Raw genomic sequence first — 22,371 nt, forward strand, 5'->3', positions numbered from 1 at the left:
TAGGCAGGAAAACCTACACCCAGGGATGAAATGCCACCAGTTTGGACCAGTTCGCTCAAACCAGTAGTAAAAATGCTACCGCTGTTTTGCTACCGTATGCTCACATTGCTACTGAACCAGTAGCAAAGATAACTGGATTTCACCCCTGCCTACACCACTTCAGACAAATGGTTCTTACAATACAATAGCAGAGTTGGAAGGGACCTTGGAGGTCTTCTAGTCCAACCCCCTGCCTAGGCAGGAAACCCTATACCGTTTTAGACAAATGGCTATCCAACATCTTCTTAAAGACTTCCAGTGTTGGGGCATTCACAACTTCCAGAGGCAAGCTGTTCCACTGATTAATTGTTCTCACTGTCAGGAAATTTCTGCTCACTTCTAAGTTGCTTCTCTCTTTGTTTAGTTTCCACCCATTGCTTCTTATCCTGCCTTCAGGTGCTTTGGAGAATCGCTTGACCCCCTCTTCTTTGTGGCAACCCCTGAGATATTGGAAGACTGCTATCATGTCTCCCCTGGTCCTTCTTTTCATTAAACTAGACATACCCAGTTCCTGCAACCGTTCTTCATATGTTTCAGCCTCCAGTCCCCTAATCCTCTTTGTTGCTCTTCTCTGCACTCTTTCTAGAGTCTCCACATCTTTTCTACATCGTGGCGACCAAAACTGAATGCCGTATTCCAAGTGTGGCCTTACCAGGCCTTATAAAGTGGTATTAACCCTTCACGTGATCTTGATTCTCTCCCTCTGTTGATGCAGCCTAGAACTGTGTTGGCTTTTTTGGCAGCTGCTGCACACGGCTGGCTCCTATTTAAATGGTTGTCCACTAGGACTCCAAGATCCCTCTCACAGTTACTACTATTGAGCAAGGTACCACCTGTACCTGTGCATTTCATTTTTCTTGCCTAAATGTAGAACTTTACTCTTTTCACCATTGAATTTCATTTTGTTAGATAGTCCCCAATGTTCAAGTTTGTCAAGATCCTTCTGTATCTTAAGCCTTAAGTCTTCTGGAGTGTTGGCTATTCCTGCCAGCTTGGTGTCATCTGCAAATTTGATGAGTTCCCCACTTATTCCCTCATCCAACATCTTCATCAATGATTTGGATGAGGGGATAAATGGGGAACACATCGAATTTGCAGATGACACCAAGCTGGCAGGAATAGCCAACACTCCAGAAGACAGGCTCAAGATAAGTTATCCAACATCTTCTTAAAAACTTCCAATGTTGGAGCATTCACAACACAAGTTGTTCCATTGATTCATTGTCCTCCCTGTCAGGAAATTTCTCCTTGGTTCTAGGTTGCTTCTCTCTTTGATTAGTTTCCACTCATTATTTCTTGTCCTGCCCTCAGGTGCTTTGGAGAATAAAAGGTAGTCCTCATTGTACAACAGTTTGTTTAGTGACTGTTCAATGTTACAACGGAACTGGAAAAAGTGACCTATGACAGTTACGACCGTACCAGCATCCCTGTGATCAAAATCCAGATGTTTGGCAACTGCCTCATATTTATGACGGTTGCAGTATCCCGGGGTTATATGATCCCCTTCCGACAAGCAAAGTCTGTGGGGCACTCCAGATTCACTTAACAACCAGGTTAGCAACTTACCAGCTACTATGGATTCACTTAAAGACCGAGGCAAGGAAGGTCGTGAAATGGGGCGTAAAAGTCACTGAGCCAATGCCTCACTGATCAACAGGAATCTTGGGCTCGATTGTGGTCGTAAGTCGAGGATTACCTGTATTATTAACTGACATTTATTGGCTGCCTGATTCCAGTCGTCTCGGGGTGACATACGAATCTAGAAAAAGGGGTGAGCATGAAATCCTGTCCTGCTACAAAAAGAAGAAGAAGAAGAAGAAGAAGAAGAAGAAGAAGAAGAAGAAGAAGAAGAAGAAGAAGAAGAAGAAGAAGAAAGAATAAACACAAAAGCAAACTTAAGATAAGAGATAAATTTCATCGACATTTTTTATTGTGGGCACACATTAAAAATGAAATTTGGTAGCCTGCTCTCAAAAGTGTACACATGCATAACACCCCTATAGACATGCTATATATACGCACATATGTATATACCAATGGTGGGTTTCAAATTTTTTTAGAACCTCTTCTGTAGGTGTGGCCTGCTTTGTGGGAGTGGCTTGCCGGCCATGTGACCTGGTGGGAGTGGCTTTCCGGCCATGTCTCCGGATGGGAGTTGCTTGCCAGCCATGTGACTGGGTGGGCATGGCCAACTTGTAAAATGTGGTGAAACTCACTTAACAACGCTCTTGCTTAGCAACCAAAATGTTGGCTCAGGAACTCTGGCATTGAAGCGTGCAAGGCTTAAAGCTGTCAAGTTACAAGACCCTCGCACCCCTAAACCTTTAGGAAAAAAGACCCCCAGGGGTGTTCAAGCTTGACAGCTTTAAGACTTGTGGACTTCAACTCCCAGAATTCCTCCTCTCGCTCTTCATCTTGATGATATACGGACTGGCAGGGGGAGGGAGCTGGAACCGGTTCTAAACGGCACGGTAGATTTGTGGAACCTCTTCTGTAAGAAGAGATTAGAACTGGCAGGAACCCACCCCTGGTATATACCATATTTTTTCAGAGTATAAGATGCTCCGAAGTATAAGACGCACCTAGCTTTTGGGGAGGAAAACAAGGGGTTGGGGGGAAGTCTGCCTCCCAGCAGTTTGCCTCCTTGCAGCAAACAGCAAACAGTACAGATGATATACAGTTTGTGGTATTACATTTCAGACTATACTTGTACAGATGCTGTTCAAATGGATGTGGCTTTCTGGAAGTATACATTATTCTGTGCTATTTAAAAGAAGATACAACAGCACTGGGCCTTTTCAGATCAAGCATTTATTTTCATTTTGTTAAGCTTGATTTGATTGATTTGATTTTACTTTATTTGTATGCCGCCCTTTTCCCTGAGGGGACTCATGGCGGCTCACAATTCAAGGGAGGGGAGGAACAAACAAGTTACAAAACATAACATGAAGATCATACACCGTTAAAAAGTACAACAGTCATACCATTCGAGTGGGGCTTTAGCCTTTAGCCCCAGGCCTGTCCGAACAGCCAGGTTTTTAAGGCTGTGTGGAAGGTCTGGAGGGTGGTGAGGGTGCGAATCCCCACGGGGAGTTCGTTCCAGAGGGTTGGAGCAGCCACCGAGAAGGCTCTCCTCCGGGTAGTTGCCAGTCAACATTGGCCGGCTGATGGAATTCGGAGGAGGCCTAGTCTATGAGATCTTATTGGTCTAGTGGAGGTAATTGGCAGTAGGCGGTCTCTCAAGTACCCAGGTCCAATACCATGAAGGGCTTTGTAGGTGGCAACTAGCACCTTGAAGCGCACCCGGAGGTCGACAGGCAGCCAGTGCAGCTCGCGGAGGATAGGTGTTACATGGGTGAATCGGGGTGCACCCACGATCGCTCGCGCGGCTGCATTCTGGACCAGCTGAAGTCGCCGAATACTCTTCAAGGGCAGCCCCATGTAGAGCACATTGCAGTATTCCAGCCTAGAGGTCGCAAGGGCACGAGTGACTGTTGTGAGAGCCTCCCGGTTCAGGTAGGGGCGCAACTGGTGCACCAGGCGCACCTGGGCAAATGCCCCCCTGGTCACAGCCGACAAATGGTGTTCAAAAGTCAGCTGTGGGTCCAGGAGGACTCCCAAGTTGCGGACCCTATCTGAGGGGCATACAATTTCTGTCTAGAACAATAATAAAGCAGTCTTTAAAAAAATAAGTCTAATAACTTGAACATTCTATAGGCATTTATAATTATTGACTTACCTTCTTGCAGCAAACAGCAAACAGCCTGTTTCTGTTTAGCCTAATTAGAAAAAAAAATCTGCCTCTGCCTCCCAGCAATTTGCCTCCTTGTAGCAAACGGAAAACAGCCCGTTTCTATTTCCGTTTCAGCTTCACCTCCCTAGGATCAGCTGTTTTGGGCTGCAGGGATTGCCATAGCTTATTGCTGCCCCCACAAGCCCTATTTGCTGTAAGGAGGTAAATTGCTGGGAGGCAGAGGCCAAAGGGTGGTGGGTGGGCCGGGGTTACATTCGGTGTATAAGATGCACCCAAATTTTCACCCTCTTTTAAGGGGAAAAAAGGTGCATCTTATACTTCAAAAAATACGGTACCTGCATACATATATTGCACACACACATATTAATCACTGTTGCAGAAGTATTAAACGAAGACGGCGGTCCTAAAGCGAACACTGCCATCATCAAGCAAAACACCACCGTCGCTCAGTGAACCGATGGGTACGGTATTGCCCCCCCCCCCAAAAAAAGAAGTACCGAGAATCTCAAGTGGAGTCACGTGACCACGGGTTGACTCCAACTATCGGAACTTCGGATAGGGGGTTGCAAATCCCTGTTGTTTTACATATCCGTTGTAACGTCGAGCTGTCCCTAAGCAACCGGTTGTAAGTTGAGGACTACCGTTTTGAGAGCTTTTAAGCTGCCGATAAGCCCCGTTGTTTTACATATCTGTTGTAACGTCGAGCGGTCCCTAAGGAACCGGTCGTAAGTTGAGGACTACCGTTTTGAGAGTTGTTAAGCTGCCGATAAGCCACCTTGTGAGGTTCATCTTTCTGCCACACAGTGGCTGGTTCGTTTCTCTTCCATTCTGATGTTTAAATAATGCAAGAGAAAACAATGCAATTAAGCAGTCTAGAAAACCTTATAAAAACAGCAGCGGTGATATCGTCACGATGAAATAACAACGCCAGACAGGATCTCTGCGGAGAATTGATAATTGAATCAACCTTGGAAGCTGTCCTAAAAAAGACATATTTTTTTCTCCCTCTCTCTCTCTCTCTCTCTCTCTCTGAGAGACGGCCTAAATATTTAACAAATAGTCGTAGCCGTTCTATTAATAAACAAACGAAGCGAAGCGATAATATGAAGTAGCAGGCCACATTATCCATCAGTTAATAATTAGATCCCTTCTGTTGTAGTATTTGCTGCATTTTATGCTGCCTGGGGAGAAGAAGGGATTTCAGTGCGAGAAATCTAGGTAAAAATTAAGTTTTTTCAGAGTGTGCATCCTTTAAAATATGGAGAAGCTGCAGGGAGGCCTGGAGTTCAGGTCCGTTTAATGTTTAATGACCGTTCAGTTACAATGGCATTGGGAAAAAAAGTGAATTATGACCTCTTTTCACACTTACGTCCATTCTAGCATCCTCAAAGTCACGTGATAAAAATTCAGACACTTGGCAACAGACTCGCCTTTGGGACCGTTGCAGTGTCCCGGGGTCACGTGATCCGCTTTTGCGACCGCCTGACAAGCACACCCAGATTTACTGAGCAACCGTGTGGCTAATTGAACATCTGCAGGGATTCGCTTAACAACAGTGGCTGGAAAGTTCGTAAAACAAGAGCCAAGATGGTGCAGTGGTTAAATGCAGCACTGCAGGCTACTTCAGCTGACTGCAGTTCAGCAGTTCGCCTGTTCAAATCCCACCAGGCTCAAGGTTGACTCAGCCTTCCATCCTTCCGAGGTGGGTGAAATGAGGACCCGGATTGTTGTTGGGGGCAATATGCTGACTCTGTAAACCGCTTAGAGAGGGCTGAAAGCCCTATGAAGCGGTATATAAGTCTAACTATTGCTATTAAAACAGGGGGCAAAACCCACTGAACAAATGTCTCACTTAACAACAGACATTTTGGACTCCATTTTGGCCGTAAGTCGAGGACTACCTGTATTAGAAGATATAGGATTATGACCAACTGCAGGGATTCATTTTAACCACCGTGGCAGAAATGATCACAAATGGGGTAATTTTGCAACAGAAATGCAGGTCTCAGTTTCGTTCGTTATTTGATGACTACCGATATATCAAAGGTATGGCGGGTTTAATAAGGTGGCTCATTGAAGCAGCTTTTTTAAAGCCACTTAGAATAACACAATCGCAGAGTTGGAAGCGATCTTGGAGGTCTTCTAGTCCAACCCCCTGCTCAAGCAAGAATTCCTGTATCATTTCAGACAAATGGTTATCTAACATCTTCTTTAAAACTTCCAGTGTTGGAGCATTGACAACTCCTGGAGGCAAGTTGTTCCACTGCCTAATTGTTCTAATTGTCTGGAAATTTCCCCTTAGTTCTAGGTTGCTTCTCTCCTTGATTAGTTTCCACCCATTGCTTTTAGGCCCTTTGGAGAATTGATTGCCCACCCCTCTTCTTTGGGGCAGCCCCTGAGATATCATGACACTGCTATCCTGTCACCCCAAGTCCCTCTTTTCATTAGACTAGAGATAGGCAAATCCTGCGACCCTTCTTCCTATATTTTAGCCTCCTGTCTCCTAATCATCTTTCTTGCTCTTCTCTGCATTCTTTTGAATTCTAGACGCTTTTCTACATCGTGGTGACGTGTTCATATTTTAGCTGGCAGAGCAGGGGTGAAATTCAGCAGGTTCTGACAGGTTCTGGAGAACCACTAGCGGAAATTTTGAGTAGTTCGGAGAACCGGCAAATACCACCTCTGGCTGGACCCAGAGTGTGGTGGGAATGGGGATTTTGCAATATCCTTCCCCTGGAGTGGGGAGGGAATGGGGATTTTGCAGTATCCTTCCCTTGGACTGGGGAGGGAATGGGGATTTTGCAGTATCCTTCCCCTGGAGTGGGGAGGGAATGGGGATTTTGCAGTATCCTTCCCCTGGAGTGGGGAGGGAATGGGGATTTTGCAGTATCCTTCCCCTGGAGTGGGGTGGGAATGGGGATTTTGCAGTATCCTTCCCCTGGAGTGGGGAGGGAATGGGGATTTTGCAGTATCCTTCCCCTGGAGTGGGGTGGGAATGTGGATTTTGCAGTATCCTTCCCCTGGAGTGGGGTGGGAATGGTGGTTTTGCAGCATCCATCCCCTGGAGTGGGGAGGGAATGGGGATTTTGCAGTATCCTTCCCCCAGGAGTGGGGAGGGAATGGGGATTTTGCAGTATCCTTCCACTGGAGTGGGATGGGAATGGCAGTTTTGCAGCATCCTTCCCCTGGAGTGGGGAGGGAATGGTGGTTTTGCAGCATCCTTCCCCTGCAGTGGGGTGGGAATGTGGATTTTGCAATATCCTTCCCCTGCAGTGGGGAGGTAATGGGGATTTTGCAGCATCCTTCCTCTGGAGTGGGGAGGAAATGGGGATTTTGCAATATCCTTTCCATGCAGTGGGGAGGGAATGGGGATTTTGCAGTATCCTTCCCCTAGAGTGCAGAGGGAATGGGGATTTTGCAATATCCTTCCCCTGGAGTGGGGTGGGAATGGCGGTTTTGCAGCATCCATCCCCTGCCACACCCACCAAGCAGCCACAAAAAAAAATTTGAATTTCACCACTGTGGCAGAGGCACTATTAAAAAAACCCGTACAGCGCCTTTTATTGCTGAATTGTCCTTAAAACCGTGAAATTGTTCTGGATGAAAAATTGACCTCATAGAGGGGGTGGGGAAAAGCTTTAAAGACTTGAGCAGTTCAGGTAAACCATCTTGGCTGAACTTGAAATGCTAAGCAAGGTCAGACCTGATTATTTTCTGGATGGGAGACCACAAAATAGATTGAGGAGCTGAGAAAGCCCCCTTCAATATCCAGACTAAGAAAACTGCTTGGCCGTGTTTGGAGAATCATCAAGAATTCATCTTGGCCCAACTCCTTATTTTTACCCAAGGCCGAGGAACATTTCTTGATCGTATTAACCAACAATATTTTTGCAGATGGAATTCGCCAAAGAGATTGCAATTTCGAGGAGGTCGAAGAACCAGACAGTAAGAATACAAGCCGGATTGTCTATCAATGTGGATTGCAGATTACAGAGGTAATCCTCAATTTATGACCATTTGATTAGCAACTGTTCAAAGTTACAACAGCACTAAAAAAAAGGTGGTTTGCGACCCATCCTCATATTTTCCACTGTCCTTATGGACACTGGACTGGACCACAAGAAGTGTCCGGCAGTTGGCATCTATAATATGATAGTTGCAGCATCCTGAGTCATGTGATCGCCATTTCCCAGCTGGCCTCCAACAAGCAAAGACAATGGAGGAAGCCAAATTCACTTACCGGCAGTGGCAAAAGAGGTCATGAAATCAGGCATGACTCATTTAATGACCGGCATCATTTACAGAATTCTGGTCCCAATTGTAGAATGGAATGGAATGGAATGGAATAGAATATAGATTATAAAATAGAATAGTGTGTAGAGAATATAATAGAATAGAACATAGAACATAGAGCATAGAGCATAGAGCATAGAGCATAGAGCATAGAGCATAGAGCATAGAGCATAGAGCATAGAAGATGATAGAAGATAGAAGATAGAAGATAGAAGATAGAAGATAGAAGATAGAAGATAGAAGATGATAGAAGATAGAAGATAGAAGATAGAAGATAGAAGATAGAAGATAGAAGATAGAAGATAGAAGATAGAAGATAGAAGATAGAATAGAACATAGAACATAGAACATAGAACATAGAACATAGAATATAAAGAAAATAGAATAGAATATAGAATAGAATATTAGGCAAGAAAAACGAAAATGCACAGGTACAGTATAGGTGGTACCTTGCTCAACTGTAGTAACTGTGAGAGGGATCTTGGAGTCCTAGTGGACCACCATTTAAATAGGAGCCAGCCATGTGCAGCAGCTGCCAAAAAAGCCAACACAGTTCTAGGCTGCATAAACAGAGGAATAGAATCAAGATCACGTGAAGTCTTAATACCACTTTATAAGGCCTTGGTAAGGCCACATTTGGAATATTTGCATTCAGTTTTGGTCGCCACGGTGTAGAAAAGATGTGGAGACTCTAGAAAGAGTGCAGAGAAGAGCAACAAAGATGATTCGGGGACTGGAGACTAAAACATGAAGAACGGTTGCAGGAACTGGGTATGTCTAGTTTAATGAAAAGAAGGACTACTGGGGTGACATGATAGCAGCCTTCCAATATCTCAGGGGTTGCCACAAAGAAGAGGGAGTCAAACTATTCTCCAAGGCACCTGAGGGTAGAACAAGAAGCAATGGGTGGAAACTAATCAAGGAGAGAAGCAACTTAGAACTAAGGAGAAATTTCCTGACAGTTAGAACAATTAATCAGTTGAACAATTTGCCTCCAGAGGTTGTGAATGCCCCAACACTGGAAGCCTTTAAGAAGATGTTGGATAGCCATTTGTCTGAAACGGTATAGGGTTTCCTGCCTTGGCAGGGGGTTGGACTAGAAGACCTCCAAGGTCCCTTCCAACTCTGCTATTGTATTGTATTGTATTGTATTGTATTGTATTGTATTGCATTGCATTGCATTGCATTGTATTGTGTTGTAGAACAGAACAGAAGAATAGAATACAGAATAGAATGGAATGGAGTGGAATAGAATGGAATAAAATTACAGAATAGAATAGAAAATAGAATAGAAAATATAGAATAAGGATAGAATGGAATAGAATAGAATATGGAATATAGAATAGTACATAGAATATAGAATATAAAATAGAATAGTATGTAGAATATAGAATAGAACAGAATATAGAATAGTATATTGAATATCAAATAGAACAGAATATTATAGAACATTTTTATTCTCCAGGTGTAATTAGGTACACATGGTATTTATCTCTAGTGCAAAAGCTCTCAGTATACTGTACATACAAACCAACAGAGTAATAATAATAATAATAAAAATGGTGCCAATAAAAGAAGGTAGTAGAAAAGATGAGAAGGATAATAACAGCACAGCCGTTCCACCTGGGTGAACATAGTAATCGTGGGTGGAGGAACTATCTGTATATTGCCTTACATTGCCCTCCTGCAGATGGCTGTTTCAATTTGACTGGTTTTTGGCCGGCTGCCCTGCGCCACATTGTTCGAATTGGATAGAGCCAAGGCATAAAAAGGCTGTAAAGAAAATAAAATCAGCTTTTCTCCAGCGGTCCAACTCGGATTTGGCCCTTGAGGGTTGACCTCTTGGAATCCACCGAGGCCGTTTGCAAAATCCCTGGACCACAGCCTTTCTCTCTCTCTCTCCCTCTCTCCCTGTCTTTCTCTTCCCCTCCCTCCCTTTCCTTCCCTCCCTCTTTCTCTCTCCCCTTCCTCCCGCCCTCTCTCTTTCTCTCTCTCTCCCTTCCCTCCCTCCCTCTCTCTTTCTCTCCTTCCCCCTCCCTCCCCCTTTTTCCTCTATCCCCCTTCCCTCTCCTTCCCTCCTTCCTTCCCTCTCTCTGTATCCCCCTCCCTTTCTCTCTCTCTTCCCTCCCTCCCTTTCTCTTCCTTCTTTTCTCCCTCCCTTTCTCTATTTCTTTCTCTCTCTCCCTTCTTCTCTCTCTCCCATTCCCTCCCTCTCACCCTTTCTCTTCCTTCCTTCTCCCCTCCCTCTCTCTCTTCCTCTCTCCCTCTCTTCTCCTCCCTCTCTCTTTCTCTCCTTCCCCTCCCTCTTTCTCCCTTCTTCCCTCCCTCTCCTCTCTCTTCCTCCCCCCTCTCTCTCCCACTCCCTCCCTCTCTCTCTTCCTCCCTCCCTCTTTCCCTCCCTCCTTCCCTCTCTCCCCTCTCCCTCTCTTCCTACCTCCTTCCCTCCCTCTCCCATCCTCTCCCCCTCCCTCTCCCCTCTCTCTCTTTCTCTCTCTCCTGCTTCTAATCCCTGCACCGCATGGCTCTGGGCATCATAAGCCTCGATGTAATAAACCCATATGAAACCGCTTGTTTCTCTTTTATTATGATTATGTCGGTGGGTGGAATTGCATTAGTCTGTGTTAAAAAGGGCTGCTGGCAGGGAAATAAATTGGAGGTGTCACTCTGTCTTGCTTCTTCATCTCCTGGCGCTACTCCGAGGAGTAATTTATCTCCTCGACTGGCTGCGGTGCAGTGAGGATGGTGGGTGGGCCGGCCCGGCATGCTCGGTGTGCACCGGAGACGACAGCGGCCCTACGCACAGGATTCCCGGGTGCGCCTTTGAAACAGACCAGGGCCTAGAGTGAATGTTGGCACCGGGACTCCACGGGGGTAATTGTATTTTGAGGTTCCCTGTTGAGGATGCTCTTTGATTTATGGCTCAGAGCAGGAAGAAAGCCGGTGAAAGAGAATATTCAATTTGGTTAAGTTAACACCTTGCGGGGGCAGGCTTTAAAAATTCATGATTCGATTTAATCCAGGGGTTGGATTTAATCCATTCCAACCAGGACGCCATTAAGGCTTGCGGACTTCAACTCCCAGAATTCCCCTATAATAAAAGAGGTTGAGACTCTAGAAAGAGTGCAGAGAAGAGCAACCAGCATGATGAAGGGACCAGAGGCTATGTCGGCTGTGACCAGGGGGGCATTGGCCCAGATTCGCCTGGTGCACCAATTGCGTCCCTACCTGAACCGGGAGGCCCTCGCAACAGTCACTTGTGCCTTTGTGACCTCAAGACTGGACTACTGCAATGCGCTCTACATGGGGCAGCCCTTGAAGAGTGTTCGGAGACTTCAGCTTGTCCAGAATGCAGCCGCGCGACCGATTGTGAGTGCACCTCGGTACACCCACGTCACACCTATCCTCCGCGAGCTGCACTGGCTGCCTATTGGTCTTCGGATACGATTCAAGGCGCTAGTCGTCACTTATAAAGCCCTTCATGGTATTGGACCTGGGTACTTGAGAGACCGCCTGCTGCCAATTACCTCCAACAGACCTATTAGATCCCACAGATTAGGCCTCCTCCGAATTCCATCTACCGGCCAATGCCGATTGGCTACCACCCGGAGGAGGGCCTTCTCTGTGGCTGCTCCGGCCCTCTGGAACGAGCTCCCCGTGGTGATTCGGACCCTCACCACCCTCCAGGCTTTCCGCAAAGCCCTTAAAACCTGGCTGTTCTGACAGGCCTGGGGCTGACGAGTTCCCGTCCCCGCTCGAATTGTGTGGTTGTTTGATTGTTTTTAAATTGTTGTAGTTGTTTGTCTGTTGTTTTCCTCCTGTTTGTATCCCCCCCCCCCCTACTTTGGTTTCTGAGCCGCCCTGAGTCCCTCTGGGAATAGGGCGGCATAGAAATGCAATAAATCAAATCAAATCAAATCAAAACGTATGATGAACAGATGCAGGAGCTGGGCATGGCTAGTCTAGTGAAGAGAAGGACCGGGGGGTGGTGGGGGGACGACATGATAACATCTTCCAATATTTGAGAAGCTGCCACAGAGAGGAGGGGGGGGGGTTTCAAGAGCCAAGGTGGTGCAGTGGTTAAATGCAGCACTGCAGGCTACTGCTAGATCAGCAGGTCAGCGGTTCAAATCTCACCGGCTCAGGGTTGACTCAGCCTTCCATCCTTCCGAGGTGGGTAAAATGAGGACCAGATTGTTGGGGGGCAATATGCTGACTCTCTGTAAACCGCTTAGAGAGGCCTGAAAGGCCTATGAAGCGGTATATAAGTCTACTGCTATTGCTATTGCTATTACTATTGCTATTGCTATTCAAGCTATTTTCCAAAGCTCCTGAAGGCCAGACAAGGAATAATGGATGGAAACTGAACAAGGGGAGATTCAACCTGGAAATAAGGAGAAATTTTCTGATCGTGAGAACAATCAACCCATGGAACAGTAGTTGCCTTCGGAAGTTGTGGGAGCTTCATCCCTGGAGGCTTTCAAGAAGAGACGGGACTGCCATCTGTCAGAAACGGTGTAGGATCTCCTGCTTGGGCAAGGGGTTGGACTAGATGACCTACAAGGCCCCTTCCAACTCTGTTATTCTGTTATTCTATTCTGAGTTGAAATCCACGTGCTTTAAGATTGTCCATGTTGGATACCCCTGATTTAATCCTTCATTTTAATTGAGACCTGGATTAAAGGTTAGGTGGGAAGGAGAAAGCTCTCTCTGAATCCTTCTGGAGAAACTTCGGTTTGCACCCAGGATGGGCCAGCCCTTTTATAAGCAGAATAACACAATACCGTTAGTCCTTGACTTACTGTTCTGACCAAAGCTTCCCAAGAGCCTGAAACAGACTCCGGGTCCCGAGAAAAACTCCTTTTATTCATTGACTGTGAATTCTGCTCCTTCACATCCAGCAAAGTCTTTCAAGGGAGGATTTACAGTCACAGACTTTATCTGGCTTGGAGAGCTGACAGGCTGAGATCTGGACAACTTGGCAAGGAGTCTTGGAGAGTCACAAACCAATTAAGACAACTAATTGTCTCCTGCAAACTCCACTCCGCTTTCGCCCCTCTTCTATTTCCTCTGGGAGGGGCCATTCACCGTCCACCTGTGGCCTTACTCCCAAGTCGACCCCTGTTCTTTAGCTGTTCCCTTCGTCTGGCCACCTGCTCATGCGCACACTGGGAACAGGCTCCACCTGTTCTTCTGCCTCACTGATGTCTGACTCCGAAGGCAGCTGATAACTGTCGGACGGCCCTGGCCCCCTCTCTGCCTCCAACACAGAGTCCTCATCCGAGCCTTCCCCAGACTCCAGGACTGGCCCATCTTCCTCCCCAACCTCCTCACTGTACGAATCTGCTGCCAGCTCCACTGGCCACTGACAGGCCACAACACTTACAACAGTTCATGTAGTAAACATTCAAAGTTACAACGGGCCTGAAAAAAGTGACCGATGACCGTTTTTCACACTTAACAACCTAACAACTGTTGCGGCATTCCCACAGTCTTTGCCTTGCGAAGGAAAAGCAAAACTTCTCCATTTTTTCCCCACTAACTTCAAACACTTGTTAAAGAAATGGTTATACGACTTAGAACTAAGGAGAAATTTCCTGACAGTGAGAACAATTAATCATTGGAACTGCCTGCCTCCAGAAGTTGTGGGTGCGTTGCTTCATCACTGGAGGTTTTTAAAGAAGAGATTAGACAACCATTTGTCTGAAGTGGTGTAGGGTTTCCTGCCCGAGCAGGGGGTTGGACTAGAAGACCTCCAAGGTCCCTTGTCCCAACTCTGTTATTCTTCTACATCAAGGAATACCTGTATGGAGTTGGATTGAAACCTGCAGGCTAAGGCCCTGGCCTACCTCGCAAGGTCGTTGTGTCGGTGGAAGAAAATAGGGATGCAATCTGCACCTCTTCCAGCCACAGGAGGACAAGAAAAGACGAATTCCACAAGCTCAACTGAGAAATAAGACTTTTAAGCCCACCAGCTTCAAAGGAGTCAGATGCTGTCATCGAAGCCTTTGATTTTCCTCCCCTGTCAGATTCCTTCTGGTCCCGCAGTCGGTGATTGGCAGAGCTGCCAATCTCCCGACCAAAAATCCACACCGATTTGCCGCAATGCTTGGCAGCCTTCTCCCCATTTCTCCAAACACCCCCCCTCCCAAATCCTTGCGATCAATTAGTTGTCAGCGTGGGGAGGGGGGGCTCCTCCCTCCCCTTCCCCCCAGGGACACGGTTTTAATACACTTTATTAATATTTTGTATCCGATTGTAAAAGCAAAATTAAAACAGCAGGGGGGGAAGGAAGCGATCCGATGGGGCGCTCTTCAAACGAGGATGCAATTAAGATAAAGCTCATATTAGCGGAGACAGAGAGACGGTGGGGCTCACTGAAAGCTTTCTTAAATCCCCCCTCAATTTTTTTTTGTTTTTTACCACGTTTCTTTCCAGCTGTTTATAGGGGGGGGGGGTGTTTTTTGGCATCTCTTCTCTGTTTCTCTTTCTCATTTAATCCGAATAAAAATCTGAAGTGAGATTTTTATTTCAGGAAGGAAGGAAGGAAGGAAGGAAGGAAGGAAGGAAGGAAGGAAGGAAGGAAGGAAGGAAGGAAGGAAGGAAGGAAGGAAGGAAGGAAGGAAGGAAAGATGGAATGAAGGAAGAAAGGAAGGGAGTAAAAATGGAAGGAAGGGAGGGACGATGGATAGAAGGAAGGAAGGAAAGATGGAATGAAGGAAGAAAGGAAGGGAGTAAAGATGGAAGGAAGGGAGGGAGGATGGATGGATGGATGGAAAGAAAGGAAGGAAGGAAAGATGGAATGAAGGAAGAAAGGAAGGTAGGAAAGAAAGTTGGAAGGAAGGGAGGGAGGGAGGGAGGGAGGGAGGGATGGATGGATGGAAGGAAGGAAGGAAAGAAAGAAAGAAGGAAGGAAGGAAGGGTGCAAGAAAAAGGAGAAAGGAAGGATGGAAGGAGGAAAGATGGAAGGAAGGAAGGAAACATGGAATGAAGGAAGAAAGGAAGGAAAGTAAGATGGAAGGAAGGATGGAAGGAAGGAAGGAAAGAATGGAAGGAATGAAAGAATGAAGGAAGGAAAGATGGAATGAATGAAGGAAGGAAAGAAAAATAGGAAGGAAGGAATGAAAGAAAGGAAAGAAGGAAAGATGGAAGGAAGGAAAGAAAGATGGAATTTTATTTTATTTTATTTTATGAAGAAGTTGGTTCCTTCCAAAACCAGGAATAGGCAAACCATGGTTTGTGGGCAGAACAATATTCTGTAGCATCATTAGGTGGTCCTCGATTTATGACCACAACTGAGGCCAACATTTGTGTTGGTAAGGGAGACGTTTGTTAAGTAAGCTTTGCCCGATTTGACGGCCTTTGTTGCCAATGTTGTTAAGTGAATCACTGCAGCCATTAAGTGAGTAACAAGGTTACTGGTGGTGGTCAGATGGTCACAAAAGGGGATCATGTGACCCTGGGACACTGTAACCGTCATAAATATGAGTCAGTGGCCAAGCGTTTTGATCACATGGCCACGGGGATGCTGCAAACGGTTGTTAAGAGTGAAAAATGGCCCTAAGTCCATTTTTTCGGTGCCACTGTTCCTTTGAACGGTCGTTAAACAAACGGTTATAAGTCAAGGACTACTTGTTTAACGATGGAGTTGAATGTACAGGTAGTCCTCGATTTATAACCGTTTGTTAGGGACCGTTCCGAGTTTCAACGGGACTGCCTTGTAGGCCACCATGATCAAATCCCTGGATTTGGACAGACGATGCGCTCAGCATTGGGCAAATGCCAGATCTGGGCCTTCCCGGTGCCCAAACCAGACCTGGTTTTGTAAACTGGGTGTGTCTACTTTAATAGCCGAGGTGGCGCAGTGGTTAGGGTGCAGTACTGCAGCCACTTCAGCTGACTGTTATCTGCAGTTCAGCGGTTCAAATCTCACCGGCTCAAGGTTGACTCAGCCTTCCATCCTTCCGAGGTGGGTGAAATGAGGACCCAGACTGTGGGGGCAATATGCTGACTCTGTAAACCGCTTAGAGAGGGCTGAAAACCCTATGAAGCGGTATATAAGTCTAACTGCTATTGCTATTGCTAATAGAAAAAAGGACTAGGGGAGATAGGATAGCAGTCTTCCAATATCTCAGGGGTTGCCACAAAGAAGAGGGAGTCAAACTATTCTCCAAAGCACCTGAGGGCAGAACAAGAAGCAATGGGTAGAAACTAATCAAGGAGAGAAGCAACTTAGTACTGAGGAGAAATTTCCTGACGGTTAGAACAATTAATCAGTGGAACAGAAGTTGCCTCCAGAAGTTGTGAATGTCCCAACACTGGAAGTCTTTAAGAAGATGTTGGATAGCCATTTGTCTGGAACGGTATAGGGTTTCCTGCCTAGGCAGGGGGTTGGACTAGAAGACCTCCAAGGTCCCTTCCCACTCTGCTATTCTGTTAGTCCACCACCCTACTCAAGCAGGAGACCCTATACCATTTCAGACAAGTGACTGTGCAGTCTCTTCTTAAAAACCTCCAATGATGATGTAAATTTTGTAGAAAAGATGTGGAGACTCTAGAAAGAGCGCAGAGAAGAGCAACAAAGATGATTAGGGGACTGGAGGCTAAAACACATGAAGAACGCTTGCAGGAACTGGGTATGTCTAGTTGAATGAAAAGAAGGACTGGGGGAGACATGATAGCAGTCTTCCAATATCTCAGGGGTTGCCACAAAGAAGACAGAGTCAAGCTATTCTCCAAAGCCCCAGAAGGACAAGAAGCTATGGATGGAAACTAATCAAGGAGAGAAGCAACTTAGAAATAGGGAGACATTTCCTGACAGTTAGAACAATTAATCAGTGGAACTACCTGCCTCCAGAAGTTGTGGATGCCCCAACACTGGAAGTCTTCAAGAAGATGTTGGATAGCCATTTGTCTGGAATGGTGTAGGGTTTCCTGCCTAGGCAGGGGGTTGGACTAGAAGACCTCCAAGGTCCCTTCCAACTCTGCTATTGTATTGTATTGTATTGTACAATAGAACCGTGATGGTGGTCACCAGGTTATCTTCTTAAAGCGGATTAAGGCTTGTTGGCCCGGATACCCCGTGTGGCGTGAACACAGCGGGAGGAGGGGGGGTTGCTCCCCGGATCACAGCAGCCCAGCAGAGAGAGGAGGCGGCTTTGGGAAGCTTTGGGAGTGAAACCTCAGAGGGAATCCCCGAAGGAGGAGATGCTTCGGAAGGATGGAGACCAGCCGAAAGGAGGTTTAAAATTTGGGGCAGCCTCTTGTAAAGAAAGCTGGTGTGGTGTAAGTGATGAAGGCACCAGGCTAGTAACCGGGAGATAGTGAGTTCTAGTACGGCCTTAGGCATAAAGACAGTGAGGGTGGGGTGGGGGGTGATTGGGCCAGTCGCTCTCAGTCTTTCCTCCCTCCCTCCCCTCCTCCTTTCCTTTTTAAAAAATTCTTTCTCATTCCCCTTTATCTTTTCTTTCTTCTTTTCCTTCCTTCCTATCTTCCTTCTTTCCTGCCTGTCTTCCTTCCTTCCTCCCTCCTATCCGTCTCCCCTCCCATCCTTTCCTTCCTAACTTCCTTCCTTCCCTTTCCTTCTTATCCTCCTTCTTTCCTGCCTGTCTGCCTGTCTTCCTCGCCCCATCCTTTCCTTCCTTCCATCTTTCTTTCTTTCCTTCCTTCTTCCCTCCCTCCTTTCCATATTTTTCCTTCTCCCTTCTTCCTTTCCATCTTTTTTCTTCCTTCCTTCCATTTTTCCTTCGTTCTTTCCATCTTTGTTCCTTCCATCTTTTGTTCTGAGTCCCCTTCGGGGAAAAGGGCGGCATATAAATGAAATAAATCCTAATCCTAATCCTGTTCTTTCCTTACATCATTCCTTCCTTCCTTCCATCTTTCCTTTCTTCCTCCTTTCCTTCTTCCCTCCCTCCTTTCCATTTTTTCCTTCTCCCTTCCTCCTTTTCATCTTTTTACTCCCTTCCTTCCTTCCTTCCATCTTTCCTTCCTTCCTTCCATCTTCCTTCTTTCCATCTTTCTTTCCTTCATCTTTCTTTTTTTCCATCTTTCCTCCCTCCCTCCCTTCCTTCTTACCTCCCTCCTTTCCATCTTTTTACTACCTTCCTTCCTTCGTTCCTTCCATCTTTATTTTCTTCCATCTTTCCTTCCTTCCTCCCTCCATTCCTTCTTACCTCTTTTTACTACCTTCCTTCCTTCCATTTTTCCTTTGTCCCTTCCATCTTCCTTCCTTCTTTCCTTCTTTCCATCTTCCTTCCTTCCATCTTTCTTTCCTTCCATTTTTCCTTTCTCCCTTCCTTCCTTCTTCCCTCCCTCCTTTCCATCTTTTTCCTTCTCCCTTTCCATCTTTTTCCTTCTCCCTTTCCATCTTTTTACTCCCTTCCTTCCTTCCATCTTTCCTTCCTTTCTTCCATCTTCCTTCTTTTCCTCTCTCAATCTTTCCTTCCTTCCATCTTTCTTTCCTTCCACCTTTCTTTCCTTTCATCTTTCCTTCCTTCCTCCCTCCCTCCCTTCTTACCTCCCTCCTTTCCATCTTTTTTCCTTCTCCTTTCTTCCTTTCCATCTTTTTACTCCCTTCCTTCCATCTTTCCTTTCTCCCTTCCTTCCCTCCCTCCCTCCCTCCCTCCCTCCTTCCTCATTTTCTCACAAAACCAATGAAGTGGAATGAAAGGGGGGAAAAAACCTTATTTTCTCAGACAAACCCCATTGATAGCTTCCTGCACCCTTTGTGGGATAGGGTTGGACTATCTGACCTCTATTGACCCCTTCCAACTTTCCGTTCCTTCATTCCATGAGGTTAATGCATCTGAAACGCATTAACGCCAAAGAGATCCTTACCCAGATTTGCACAGGAAAATCAATCCAGAGTCTTTGATGGTATTGAATCTGTGCATTGATGCTTTTGTGTGTGTGAGAGAGAGAGGGAGGGGATGGGAGAGCTACTGGATTTCTGGCCAACAAGCAGAACCTTCACTCCCGAAAACCTCCCTAAAAGGTGTTAGGAATTATCCTGCAGCATTATCCTGTGATTTAGGACTGTTTTCTGCACTTACAACCAGAATAATAGAAGACTATAACAGAGTTGGAAGGGACCTGGGAGGTCATCTAATCCAACCCCCGGGTCAAGCAGGAGACCGGCTACCCTTCCAGACAAACGGTTGTCCGATTTCTTCTTAAAAACCTCCAGTGTTTTTACCCAGTGTCATCATCCCCCTGGTCACGCAATCGAAATTCAGACACTGGTCTCATATTTATGACGGTTGCAACATCCTTGGGGGTCACGCGATCCCCTTTTTTGCAACCTTTTAACCACTGGAAATCCAGATTCACTTAACAACCAGGTAATTAATACCTTGAGGGGATTCAACAACCGTGGCAAGAAAGGGGGGGAGTTGAGGGTTTGCCACGGTCTTGCTTAGTGACAGAAATTTCTGGTCATAAGTCAAGGAGTATCTGTATCACATGAACCACTCCAATTTTTTTTGTGTGTGTGTGTTTTGTTTTGGAAGAGAGAGAAAGAGAGAGAGGCGGATCAAAGCGAGGGGTTTTCTTGATTTTCCCATTAGCTGAACGATTAACATTCCCGGCGAACAAATGATAATTGAGCCCAGTTTTTCAAATATTAATGGCTTCAAAGTTATTTATACGAGGCCTGGCATTTATATTTGATGAGAGCTGCCAACAAGGAAGCATTTTGCTTTCCTTCCTTCCTTCCTTCCCTCCCTCCCCTCTCTCCCTCCCCCCCCATTTTTCCACTCCCCCCATCGCTCATTTCCAACTTAGCACACGAAAGCAGGCCCTCAGATTTATTTTTACAGTTATTCCCCATAGGAAGACTTCTCAAAGGCTGCTGGTGGGGAGAGAAAGAGGGGAGGCCTAGAAGAGATCCTTTGTTCCCAAGGAAAAAAAAAGGGAATATGTTATCACCTTTTTGGGGGGGGTAAGAGGTACGCCTGCCTGGCGTGAACTCTCCTTTCATGAATGCAAAACGCAGAAGAAACATTTACACGAGGGTTGCAATTGTGTGGTGACTTGGCTCAGAGGCAGAAAGGGGCTGCGGGGCGGATTGGAAGAATTAAAAAAAAAAAATACATCCTCCAAACGAAAGAGGGGGGGAAATGTTCTTTCTTTTCATTGAAAAAGAAAGAAAGAAATAAAGCACGAGAGAATCCTTTGCTTTAAACACGAGCGAAAGAACAAAGATTCGTTTCAAGCTTCCCTCCGCTTCCCTTTTTTTAAAAAATCCTTTTATGTTTTTCTTCTGAATATCTTTCCGAAACATGAAACAGCCAATGTGGATTTGCAGCCCTGATGGAAGCCTGCTTTTATTTGCATTAGAGTTATGTATGTATGTATGTATGTATGTATGTATGTATGTATGTATGCATGCATGCATGCATGCATGCATGCATGCGTGCGTGTATGTGTATGCATATGTGTGTGTGTGTGCGTTTGTGTAGAGATAGAGAGGGGGGGGAGGGAGGGATATAGATATAGATATAGATATATAGATATATAGATATTATCTATCTACAATATATCTATATCTATCTCTGTCTGTCTGTGTATGTCTGTCTCGCTATCTGTCTATCTATCGACTTTCTGTCTATCTATCATCTATCTATCATCATGTCTGTCTGTTTGTCCATCCATCCATCCATCCATCCATCCATCCATCCATCCATCCATCCATCCATCCATCCATCCATCTCTATCCATCTGTCTGTCTGTCTGTCTGTCTGTCTGTCTGTCTGTCTGTCTATCATCATCATCTCTTTCTGTCTGTCTATCATCTATCTATCTATCTATCTATCTATCTATCTATCTATCTATCTATCTATCTATCTATCTATCTACTCTTTCTGTCTATCTATCTATCTATATCTATCTATCTATCTATCTATCTATCTATCATCTCTTTCTGTCTATCTATCTATCTATCTATATCTATCTATCTATCTATCTATCTATCTATCATGTCTGTCTGTCTGTCTGTCTATCATCTATCTATCATCATGTCTGTTTGTCTGTCCATCCGTCCATCCATACATCCATCTCTATCCATCTGTTTGTCTATCTGTCTGTCTGACTGACTGACTGTCTATCTATCATCATCATCCTCTCTTTCTGTCTGTCTGTCTGTCTGTCTGTCTATCTATCTATCTATCTATCTATCTATCTATCTATCTATCTATCATCTATGTATTTATGTATCTATGTATCTATCTATCTATCTATCATCTATCTATCTATCTATCTATCTATCTATCTATCTATCTATCTATCCCCTATCATCTATCTATCATCATCTCTTATTTGTCTGTCTGTCTGTCTGTCTCTCTGTCTATCTATCTATCTATCTATCTATCTATCTATCTATCTATCTATCTATCTATCATCTATCATCATCTCTTACTGTCTGTCTGTCTATCATCTATCTATCTATCTATCTATCTATCTATCTATCTATCTATCTATCTATCTATCTATCTATCTATCTATCTATCTATCTAAACAAGGGATTCTTTCTTGGGACCCAGTCACCAAAATTTCCCAATGAGAGACCGTGCAAAGGAACATCTTTGTCTGGTGGAGATGAACACGGCTCCCCCTCCGCGTTAAATATTTATCCCCATCAGATGCCAAATAAATGCTTGTCTCCCCGACAGATATAAATAAAGGATTGTCAAATATGTCATCCTTCAGGGTTTTTTCTTTTTAAAGAAATGAAAGCCATCAGAGAGCTTGGCAGGGTGAGGGATTCTCGCCAATGGCATCACTCGGAAAAATGCCCAGCCGATCGCTCGCATCGACAGCGGTCTTTCTGAATTAAGTGGCGACGATGATGATTAGAATATTATGATGATGATGGTGATGATGATGACGATCCTCCTTCTTTGGAGAAGGCATCCCGGTGTCTTTTGGGACAGGCATCAAAGTAAAGAAGTGCGGTGTCTGAGGGGAGGATGAGAAGCGATTAACCCGTCAAAACGAGTGTCAAGCGAAGCTTTTCCAAGCGAGGCACGGCGGGGAGAAATTGCATAATAGCAAACAGATCACTCTTGATCAGCAGTGGGGAAAGCCCTGGCACTGGGCAGGGGGAAGGGCAGGATTTTGTCCTGGAGGTTCTGGATCCAAAGACAGGTTGTTATGCAGGTAGTCCTCGACTTACGACCACAAGGGAGCCCGATATCTTTGTTGCTAAGCGAGACAGTTGTTAAAGGAAGTGTTAATACCTCTTTATCATGTCTTGGCAAGGCCTCACTTGGAATACTGAGTCCAGTTTTGGT

The 22,371-nt window shown here is 45.4% G+C and overlaps 1 protein-coding gene across 2 annotated transcripts in view; it reads left to right on the plus strand.

Annotated features, from left to right (window-relative positions):
* The window catches only part of YJU2 (YJU2 splicing factor homolog), an 84,183-nt gene that overhangs the window by 53,358 nt on the left and 8,454 nt on the right, over positions 1-22,371 (plus strand). For both annotated transcript variants that reach the window (XM_087703340.1, XM_087703341.1), the window contains exon 8: positions 7,688-7,788. In XM_087703340.1, coding sequence (XP_087559466.1) covers positions 7,688-7,788 — 101 coding nt within the window. The remainder of the gene's footprint in view (positions 1-7,687; positions 7,789-22,371) is intronic.

The sequence above is a fragment of the Thamnophis sirtalis genome, unplaced genomic scaffold, assembly GCF_051295495.1.
Source record: "Thamnophis sirtalis isolate CommonGarterSnake01/CBP01778 unplaced genomic scaffold, rThaSir2_p1.2 scaffold_1, whole genome shotgun sequence".
NCBI classification, from domain to species: Eukaryota; Metazoa; Chordata; class Lepidosauria; order Squamata; family Natricidae; genus Thamnophis; species Thamnophis sirtalis.